At 41.5% G+C, this 11,543-nt stretch overlaps 1 protein-coding gene across 2 annotated transcripts in view; it reads right to left on the bottom strand.

Moving 5' to 3' along the window:
- Positions 1 to 4,106: 4,106 nt before the first annotated feature.
- Positions 4,107 to 11,543, bottom strand: part of LRP3 (LDL receptor related protein 3) — a 28,424-nt gene continuing 20,987 nt past the window's right edge. For both annotated transcript variants that reach the window (XM_032447154.1, XM_015873934.2), the window contains 3 exons: positions 10,295 to 11,381; positions 9,300 to 9,432; positions 4,107 to 8,428 (listed from right to left, as the gene is read on the bottom strand). In XM_032447154.1, coding sequence (XP_032303045.1) covers positions 7,622 to 8,428; positions 9,300 to 9,432; positions 10,295 to 11,381 — 2,027 coding nt within the window. In that variant the 3' untranslated portion in view covers positions 4,107 to 7,621. The remainder of the gene's footprint in view (positions 8,429 to 9,299; positions 9,433 to 10,294; positions 11,382 to 11,543) is intronic.

The following is an 11,543-nucleotide window of genomic DNA, read 5'->3' as shown; positions in this document are numbered from 1 at the left end:
ATGTAAAAGCATTTCTAAAGCTCCCCATCACAAAAACAAAACAGAAAGGCAGAGGAGAAGAGATGCTGGGATAACACTGCTGCTGCCCCAGCACAGGCACAGCCCAAAGGATCATTTCTCCATAGGAGAGCTGGTGGGGCACCCACATGGCCAGGGCTGCAAGGGGCAGGGGAAGCACATGGGACAGGAGCAAGCCTGGGTTATTGTACAAAAGAAGTCAGCTCGAGTATTCAGACATAATTTGACATCAAGCATCTTCATTTCTGAAACGTTTCTGCAGAGGAGGGGTTGGGCTCCTGCACAGCAGGAAGGAGCCAAGATCAGAAACCAGTGCTGCTCTTTGCTGTGAGTGAGTCAGGTGACAGTCCTCATTTTAACAGTGCTCAGAGAAGCAGCAAGTCTACATCATTCTCACATCAGATGCTCTTTAGAAAGTGTTTTGCATATTTTATTTGCAGCAAACACTAAAAAAAAGGCAAAAAACCTGGTTCATACATTCAATAAATTCAAAGAGATCTGCTGCTGTAGCAATATGGCCACTTTCACACCAAAGCATCTTCCGAAAATGCAAAATAGCTCTAAGCAACATTTTGAACAGCTCGTGTTCTTTTGTAACTTTTGAAAATAAAACCTATCACATTCAGTAGCCTTGGAAACAGCCACGGGAATTTAATTCTTAAAGCAGCTCTGTGATAGCAGCCTTGGTAGAAAAATTAGGGGTTCATTAATCTCTTAGTTTGTCAGGTACCACACGTTATACAGCGACTGAAGGATAGACTTGAGAAAAGTGTCTTTCCTTTACAATGCATTATTTAGAAGTATTCTTATCTTTAAATACCTGTCCGTGTCTGTCCAAGCCTTGAGATGGTAAACACTGAAAAGGAACAGTTTACACTCTTCTCCTTCTATTAAGCCATTAATCATAAGACATTAAAAGACATATCTAGCTAAAGAAAAACATGGCTTTGTGCATACATATGCACACACATCTTAGGTAGCAGTAAAAATGAAGCCTATAACTGCTACCCAGGCAATCACAGACTAACTTGAAGAAGCCACTGCCTCACAGTTGTTATCTAGCTTGGGCTCAAATCTTCCCTGAAGTATTTCAGTGCTCTAAAACAATAAACATTTGCCCTTAGATCAGAAGGCTGAATGTAAAACAGGGGGGTTGGGTAGAGCTCATCTTTGAATTACATACCACTCTCCAAAAGCAGTTCCAAGATGTCTCATTTCATTTTTAGAAACAGTTTCATCTGTGCTACCAACATCACGTATGTTTGTTTTTTTTTTTAAGGCTTTGCAAAAGTTACTTCCTAGCGTGCACTATTTCTAGCCACAGAAATCAACGTGCGCAGCTTGGAAGACAAGTTGATGTGCTGACTGAAATTCAGCAGCGTGCTCAACTTTGTCTGGGTAGGACTTTTCCAAAACCTGAAACAAAACTCCTAGAGAAGACATAACTGTTGTTATTTCTAAGCCCACTGAACAAAAGCAAAACCCTAAAACTGTTGACACCACAAATATGTCAAGAACGTTGCATGACTCAATGCAGAAAAGTTAGTCCCTTCTGGATCTGCTTCTGAATCTGCTCACAGATTCCAAAGAAAATAGAGCAAAGAACATCTCCACCTGAGCTGCAACAAGTACACCTTGTCCTGGTCATTCTCTTCAACTAATTTGTACAATTAGCTGAACTACACTGATAGGAACAGCAGTGTTAAAATGAGTTTAAAGCCTTAAAATCAATCAATTTCTCTACAAGCCTGTCTGTTATATATTACTATATTTATGTAGCTGTATACATACACAAAGTATGAGAGGCTACCATGCAGAAAAATACTCCGCTGTTCATTCTTTTAGTGCTGGCAATATCATTCAGCAAATTTCACAGCAGTAACAGAGGTAATGCAAATACTTAGAAAAGTACCACCTTGAAGTTAGCTTTTGAGACCGAAGCCAGTAGGAGTTGTATTGGATTGTTCTCATTGCATCATCACCATACAATTATCTCAGATCACACTGTCACTGTGCCACGCAGCGCACACAGCAGTGGGAAAACAGACTGTCTCCCAAGAAAGACGGCATCCAACTGGCAACAGGAGCTGCGGGGGCACATGCAGGAGAACCCCGGACTGATGAGGCAGAGCTGTGTGGCACAGCTGCTCCTGCAGGTCCCATTGCTCTCAAATGTTTTCATGACCTTGGTACAGGAATTGGCTGATTCCAGCTGACACCGGTACATAAGGCAAAAGAGCTTGATCTCATCAAGGTCAAATTAGGACACTCATATCAGTCCAGAGCTTTTACCCAACTCAGCAAGGATTCATGAGTCACCATGTATTTAATATTCCATACACAAGCATATTAATTGAAAGTAATTTGACAAATATGTATTGAAAGAAATACAAGCAATCTTCAAAAAGCTGAGCTCAATGATACGCTGTCCCACACAACTTTCAAAGATCTTCAGGAAAGATTCTCTTATTTTTCATAGTTTGCAATTCTGGAAACAAAATACATTTTCTTTTTGGCTCTTTCAAGAGCCAAATGAATGACAAGACAAATTACTGAGCTTCTGAAGTATGTGTCATAAATGAGAGCTTCATTTAAAAAAGTGTGAAGGGTAAAGCCTTGCTTGGAATTTGTCTTTTCCTATATCTGAGTTCCAAGTGCTTTGGCTTCTTGCTTGGGAGCAGGCCCCTGTGTGGAGCAGGCACTGTTTCCTGTTACTAAAAGCAAAGCACCTTTTGTTTAATTTTAAAACTCCTCATTCCTTGACACTTCTCACTGGTGCTCTTACTTCAATTACTTCAAATAAGAGGATTTGAAAGTGGGCAAAGGACACTGTTTTTATTAGATACCAAAAATAAATGTCTTAAAACCCTGGGGTAAGAGATAGGAATAGAAAGGAAGGAAACTCGGAAGGCACCACAAAGCAGGAAATGTATGAAGTGCAAAAAGAAACTTCCACCACTCGATCCCTGTAGCCAAGAACTCAAGAGCCAGAGTCTGAAATGAGAAGGGTGGCTTATTTAACAATTTGCCATGTTAACAGAGACGTGAGATGAGGCAGCTACCTGCGAAGTTTGGGTCATGGATGGAGAGTCTGTGTCTAAATCCTACTGCCGGCTTGGGAGATGAAAAGATGCTTCCTGTTCTTAAATAAGCAAAAGCAATTCTTCTCTCAAAAATCTGTCAAAAGAAATACATAAATTACTTCAGACTTTTCAAGCTAGCTCCTTGGTTTGTCACAAGGCACATCTGTTGTGCTACACAGGCTGTCAGCAAAAGCTGCTGCAAGTGCACAGGTATCATTTATTACTCTGTCTCCCTTTTACGGGCTCTATTCATTTCAGCCATGTTTACAGCAGTATTAGGGTTGTAGTATTACTGCTTGTGTCACTGTTATTGAAGCTGAATTAGCACTTCATGGTGAAGCAAAGCAATCACCCTTTCCTATGAGGCGAGGCAGTGTCAGCCCTCTATATGAGGCTGTGCCCTCCCATCCTTCATGGTTATGGATAAATCCTGATGACAATGAAGTCTGTACAATTCTCTACCACACAGACAAATATTTCCAAGTTTGCAGAGCAAATCTCTGCCAACACAAAAGAACTCAGCCTATGTCTTCTACTAAAAGGAAAAAACAACCACAGCAGAACAGTCAATGGTTCCCTCCAAAGACATAAACAAACACTGGAGAGAGGAAGCATCAGCAAAACAAACACAGCCCCCAGCAATTGGCAATGAGGTGCTACACTTCAGGAATGGTGGTTTTTGTCTGTTTTTTTTCTCTGCAACACAGTCATAAAGAATCACATACTCCACGGCTATGTTTTGTTATTTGAGGTATATGTGTGTGTCTTTTAAAGACATCTGTATACAGCAGGAAATTGCTACTGGCAACATTTCACACGTACTTTCCAGAAAAAGTGATGCACATTTACAGCTTCAGATACCAGCAAAAAGTGTACAGCCAAGAAAAACACCACACACCACCTTCGGATCTTCACACCGAAGGCTCCTAACTGACTCTACATATGGTGTCAGCAATGGGCAGCGCTTACAGATGGCACCATCAAGTGACAGTCAGAAATCCACAGTCTCCAGACACGTTCAATTTTATTAAAAATCAAGAGATTGAAGCAAGAGCAAAGTATGGTGATGCCCAGCATCTTACTTGTATAGTATCATTGTCCAGGAGCCAGCAAACACAGGTAACCACGATGCCATACCTGAACCATTCATCTGTACATACACTATGGTAAAATGTCTTTCAGTGAGTATTTACAACACACACACATCCCAAAAAACAGGCAAAAAGAAAAGAAGGCAGAGAACAGAATAGAAAACAAGTACATTTAAGGGATGTTACAGAGTCATACACAAGCTGGAAGGAAAGTGCTGCAATTTCAAATAGAAATACACCCCATGTTTTAATAGCAATAAGAAAGTAAGAGAGCACTTCAGTCATGATGCTGCCTGTGAGTGGTTCTTCTTAGATCAGGAAAAGGCTTAAGGATTCCTCTCTATTCAGAGTTATTTTTAGGAAGCCGTTTTTTAGGGAGATTGGACGGGGGAGTTTTGTAGGGTTTTTTGGTGTTGTTGCTATTTTTAAATCTTAAATACTTTTTCCCTTCCATGAAAATCTCTAAAGAACGCAGAAAAGCATATAAAAATCAGTTTTTTAAAGGTAAATTCATTAGCTCGTTAGGTTACACAGTCAGTGAAGTGCGATTATTATTTTTCCACTGAGCAAAGAATGAGATTTTCTGTTCACACTTCTGCCATAGTAGCAGTTTTCCACGTTTTTTTTAGTAGGTTCTGAATATAAGAAGGCAGCTCGCATGGAACAGAAGCTGGGTGAGCTTCAATGACAGTCAGTTCTCTGCTTAATGCTTACAAGTGATGGAGAAAGGAGGGGCAGGCATATACTAAGGCAGACTCTGAGGTTTCCTTCACATATCGACATTTTAACACATTTGTTTGTGCCCGCAGCACACACGTACAGGTTTCTTCTGCAAAACTGACTCTTGCCTCCAAGGAACGGACCAGGGGAGCTAGGAGAGAATATACTATTGGAGAATACAAAACATAGGTGTTTACAAAAGCACCAGGCTTTTATGTCTCATTTATGCAAGGCTGTAAATGCCAGCAGTGATGGCTGTGAATATTTCTGTACACTTCAAGCATCAAATTTTCATTAACCTGGATTTTTGTCAGTTTCTAAATATAAAACCCTCTTGCTGGAATTTCTGCTCAGTTACCAAACGGATCAGTACACAAAATATGCATTATATATGTAAGAAATTATGTTAAGTTGCATCATAAAAGAAAATACAGTTCAGGGTTGTTCCCAGAATTTAGCAGTAATTTGAAGCACATATTTCAACTCTAACATTTCAACATATTTCAACTTCAAGAGCCTTACACTGATGATAACTTAAGGCATAGTATGATCTAAATTATTCTTCTATAGTAACACATTTCCGTAAGAGAATTAAATATACACTTACTCTGAAGATCCTTCATATCATCCCAATATTAACCCTGAAACAGTCCTCCTCCCCACTAAGATTAGGCTTACTTTGTTACAATTAGAACTCCTAAGTAACTAAAATTACCTCTAGGAAAAAAACTAGACTGTTTTTTTCTACTAAACTGCAGCCTTCGATGCAAACAACCCTGGCAGCGTGATGACTACAGTACATGGCAAAGGTGGAATGCACCTAAAATGTTGATAAATGTATGAAATTAACATCTCTTTCAAAGCTTCATTTCCTTTGATGGAAGGAATTCTGATCACAAAAGCACTTGAGAAGAAATAAGTGAGTAGTACTTACTTAATGTAACTATGACTTTTGCCCATTATGCATTTTGCTACAATCCTTTCTATGCTCTTATAGACTTCGAATCTTCTGCCTCTGGAAAACACACCATGAAACCAATTTGCAACTGAAGACAAAAAAGTAATTTCAGAGTAATTCTCTCACATTACATTCCAGTAAAGCCAAAGTCTTAACCCTTATTTTCTTAAAGCACTCCCAGAGGGAGTCCTAGCAGGAGATTCAGGGCACATGTAGTCTGTATAAAAAGCATTCTTGACACTTCAATGTAAACTGTTCACTGCAAAAGCCTGTGTGCTGCAGACAGCACACCCCACTTCTACAGACACCCAAGTCCACCCCAGCTTTACTAGCTCAAGTTACCAGTTAATAACTTCAGGCAAGTTGAATTCCTACAGCATTAACAGCAAAAGAGCACTTACTTGCAGAGAAACAGCTGAGATAACGTCTTTGTTCATTTCTGCATGTAGCACTCTAGTTCGTTACTGCCTCACCACGGGACTGAAGCAGAGCTCCTAAAAGGGCAGGGGGAGAGCCCGGCCTGCACTGGTTCATGGCACCATCCTATCCATTGCAGAGGGGCCAAACTATCAGACCATAACCAGCTGTGATTCTGCACCTGGTCACTCCTACTTAAGCAATACTATCCTTCTTCTGTGTAAATACCTTGCTTACTTCTAATTGCATCCTAAAAAACAAAACAAAAGGCACCAGTTTAAAGCAGTACACAATTCACAGTGTCAGCTTTGAAATTGGCACTGTCCTACTTCAGTCCTTAACAGAAAGCAAAAGCAAACCCCTAAAATTGGCTAGAAAAAAAAGTTTCAAAAAAGCTGCACTTAAGTAACAGATCTACAAGCAAACCTGTGAAGTAGATTTTATTACAGAATAAAGAGACTGATCCTGACAGTTCCCAAGTGCTCAGTGCTTCCTACTGCAGCCAGCCGTGAAACCTCAGAAACCTTTAGAGTACAACCAAAGTGGTATAACCATAAAAGTCCCTGAAATCAGAGGAGAGAAAAAAGGGCAGGAAGACAGCAAGCAATTCTTCAACCTTTGCAACATCACTTTGAACAGAGTAACATATGACAACATAAAAAATATTGTTGAACACAGGGTTTGATGCATTTCACACTGCTGATCTCTTAGCACAAAGCCATAGCAGACAGGAATATTCTGTATACTCTGTACAGAGACTTTGGTTCTAGTGGATGTTTCAAGTTCTATATGGCCATCAAAACATTCCTGAAGGAGCAAAGGAAGGAAGCTACTTCTAGAAATAGTGAACAACAAAGGATTTTATTTCCTCCCAAAGTTTTTAATGATATTTAATTAAATTTTAGTTAAATAATGGCGTCTAAAAGGACAACGTTATTTTTTGATTGGTACTCACAGTCACAACTGGTGCCTGCCCCAAGTTCCAACAGTGTTAATTTCTGTAAGACCACTTGAAAAGTAAAGAAATACCAATTCCCTGAATGGAAAGTAAAATAAAGCATAGAAGAAATAAACAGTGGAGATGCCTCCCCAGCTACAGTGACACTTTCTTGCTCTCCTGACATCACATACTGGCCTACTTCTGCCCCATTGGAGTTTCAGGAATAGCAACAAAGAAAAACTTGTCCCATTTAGTCCTGCACTGTACTCCCTGGGGATTAAAGCACATTGGTTTTCATGGACAAAGCTGAGAGCACAAACCACCTAAAATCAAAGTGCACAGTCATATAAACAATGAAGTTACAAAGTTTACAGGGTCAAAACAAAAGCTTCTACTAGCAAACAAGTAAAGATTCATCATCGCTTGTACTGATTTCAGAGAGGGGAGCAGAGGACTCTAACATTGGCACTTCCACAGAATGGCAACAAGCCGCATGAATACCCAAAGGCTCCTCCCGATGAGAGTTAGGGCAACTCTGGTTTTGTCCATCCACTTGGATATGAACATTCAAGGGGCTATCTGAATAAGCAGATTCCCACTTTTTTAAGGGTAACCTACATGGCTCTTCACTCGGTGGATGACTTCTACTTAAATTACTGCCCTCTGGGACAGTCCTCCTGGATGCTGACCCTCCATGGATCGTTTCTGCGACACTTTCAGACAAAGGATCTCTGAAAGACTTTCCTGAATCCACTTTACTGGGCTGCTGGAGCTCACTGCCTGATGTCTCAGCACCTGCAGATTTATCAGTGTGTACAGACTCAGGCTCTGCTTGAGTAGCAGTGCAAGTGTTCTCTAAGACATTCGAAGGCAACGGCTCTGTGATTTCAGTCTCTGGCTGCAAGGTGCTACATCCAGCTTCTTGCAGGTCACTGGCAGGGGCGTCTGCCTCTAAACTAGGTCCTTCAAGTGAAGGCAGAGGACTCCTAGTAGTCTCATCAGCATTGTTGATGACTCCATCACCCAGCGTTGTCTGCGAAGTGTGGGCAGGTGTCAGGAGAGGGATCTGTCCTCTCACCCGAGGTCTGTGGAAGAGTCTGTTCCAGAGACGGCCAAGGCGCCGCCGAGACGAGCTTCGTCGTGACGAGTGACGTCTCATCTGCCTCCTCATGGCTGTCCGGATGTTCTGCAGCACAGATGCCTGTCACACAGATGTAACCGATTTAGCACACATTCCAAACACTTCTCCCACAGCTCATTCACTAAGATCTCCCTTTTAAGAAAATTCTCCTCATTAAATTTGTATTTTCTAACAAACTATTAAGATTGTCAAAGCCAGCTTTGTCTCTACCAAAACATTCTCCACTAGAATGCTTTCTTAATGAGTTTAATCTCTTCTTGTTTGCCCAGCAAGATGCTCCACACTTGCTATGAGATCACCACCAAAGAACAAGCTACAGACCACCAAGTCCTCTGTCATCAGCAATAGCAGAGGATCCTCAAAACCTGGTAACAGGAGAAAGGCAAACGCACAGTACTGCTGCCACTGAGTAACAAGCCATGAGTGCTTTATCACACTCAGAACGGCATCACAGTGGGATAATTTTAAGAGTTCGTGAGAGATTTTTAAGAACTCAACAGTAAAATATCAGTTTGACTTAATGGCTTCCCAGTGTAATGTATCTGTAAACAAAAATTAATTTTAGAATTGCCCAAAAATCCTCCTAGAGACCTACTTTCTTATCACCTCAGACATTTACAGTTTCAGCTGTTTCAGTTCTTTTTTTAAATATACTTTATCTGTTCATTCTGTCTTGACATACAGAAAAACAGCATGTGCATTTCTCACTGCTGTTCCCTAACAAACAGATTTAATGTGTTCAAAACTACCCAGAGCACCAAGATAAATGACTACGATCCTACAGCTCGAAGTAAAACTTATATATTTCAGTGAGAGCATTTCCATATAGTTAGCACAGCTTCTCTGCTACTGACAGAACACGGTTCCAGATCAGCTCTAACTTAGAGCAGTCTGGCTGCTACTAGGTTCATCAGCACTCATGTCACCATACTTGTGATGCATTGTACACAGGGAAGTCTTCGACTGGGGGGATCAGTCCTTGTGCAATCAGCTGCCCATAGGAAGGTGGAGCTTCCCGCCGCACAAATTCTGCCTCAAGTCGTGTCATCTGGGTCTCAAATGCTCTGGGAACAGAACCACAGCAGAGAAAAACAGAAGAAAACTTGCAGTCAGTTCTGCCTGCTCTCATGTTAATGCACAGACACAGCACAGAAGGCTTCAAACTAGCAGCAAAAAGGCAAATCTGTACCAGAGCTCTGTGAAAAACCTTATCAGGACACTAAAACTAACAAAAGGCACAATAGTAACAGTGAATCAAATCAGCAAACACAGTCTCAGTTTGGACTCCGTAGTAAATGAACGTTTTCCAACAGGACAACTTACGCCAATAAAGGCATTAATTTATTCTGCTTATTTTTGGATAATATAACATGAAACACCACAACAAGCACACACCAAGGGCAGGTCCTACAGCTGCCCTGCCAGAACCAAGGCACAGGGCTTCCCAGCACAGCATGTCAGCTTTTGTTCCAACTCCTGGAGTTATCAGGAGAAAACAAAGCACACCGTGCCCTAAACATAAGTGTCAGCAACATGACACAAAACTGGTGCATATGACAAGGGACAGGCACCAGGAAGTCCCTTCTGACTCTCTCCAAAAGGGCACAACCACAGTTGCACAAACATACAAAGCACACACAAAGAAAGGAAATTTCTCAAAGTAGTCTTGGTATCTGTTACATTCAGGCTCTGCCAGGCTACACAATAGATGTGTATTTTCCATAGATCATAGGAGAGATGACATTTTCCCTACTTCTGAACATCCTGACTACTCTTCTCTAAGCCTAAATGCAGTAAGTTCTATGTAACACATTACACAGTATTTTCTCAATTCTCTGGCTAACAATTTACTTTTTTTTCTCCTCTGAACAAAGAAATACGCAGTCAGTTATTAAAGAATCATAAAACCAAGATGTTTTTATGTACCTGTATTCTCTAGTCCTCAGAGAATATAATTTAAACGCACAACCCAGAGCAATCACCAGCAACAGGCCACACACGAGACTCCCAATCAGAGCAGCTGTGATGACCTTCCTGGGTACGATCACCAGGCAGTTATGCTCATCGCTTCCATCCTGGCAGTCTTCCTGGCCATCACAGCGCCAAGTCTCAAAGATACACAGATTCGTGCCACAATGGAAGTTCCCTGGCTGGCAAGTGAAGCAGTTTTTTTCATCTGAGCCATCTGGGCAGTTCTTTTGGTTATTGCAGCGGTCAAGTATTGAGTAGCAAAGCCCACTATTTCCTTCACATGGATATTCATTCTTCTGGCAAGCCGGACAGTTCTCCTCATCCTTGCCGTTTGGACAGTGCCACCAGCCATCACAATGTTGCTTATCCGTGAAACACTCCTCGTCACTTCCACAGGGGTGTTCCCAAGGAAGACAATAGCCTTTCACCTGGTAGGTTGCATTGAACCCATGGCCGGTGCTCTTTGAGCGAGCATGATATGAGACCGTGAGCTGGCCCTTTGATGACTCCACGCTCACCGGATGCCTATTGTTGTGAAACGAAAACGTTTGCAGTAATTTATCGCCTCTCTCTTCAATGCCATCATACACCTTTACGTAGTCATTGTAGCCTAACTGCAAATCAAGCTGCAACAGAACATGTCGATTATCTTGTGTATCCACGTACCACGTGCAACGAAGGTCTGATTTGCTGTGATCAGCACGGAATAAGTCTGGGGAAGCAAAAGATCCATAAAAATTACCCAGCTTTTTGCCACAGGAAAGATCAGGACAATTATCTTCGTCTGAACCATCACTGCAGTCTTTAACTGAATTACATCTCAGCTCGTTCATTAAGCACTTGGTGGAGCGGGCTACGCTGCACTGGAATGTTCCTGAGGGACAGATGCTGGATGGAGGCTCTGTTGGAGGGACAGTGCAGTTTCTCTCATCTGAGTTATCCCCACACTCATCCATGGAATTACATTTCCAAGTACTGGGAATACACTTTCCATTTGCACAGTGGAATTCATCTGACTGGCATGCAGCCTGACCCATCTTTCCTGTGAAAGAAGACAAGCAGAAAAAAATCAATATCAAAATTTCTGTAACCATCCAATGTCACATTTTAATATCTTCCCTATCTGCGTGTCACAAGTCAGTAGGTCAGACCAGTATACTTCAAGAAAACCAGTAAGAAGCCAACTGGAAAAAGTATCAGCGTT

The sequence above is a fragment of the Coturnix japonica genome, chromosome 11, assembly GCF_001577835.2.
Source record: "Coturnix japonica isolate 7356 chromosome 11, Coturnix japonica 2.1, whole genome shotgun sequence".
NCBI lineage: Eukaryota > Metazoa > Chordata > Aves > Galliformes > Phasianidae > Coturnix > Coturnix japonica.
The sequence above is the reverse complement of the archived record's forward strand: the minus strand, read 5'-3'. Positions and strand labels throughout refer to the sequence as shown.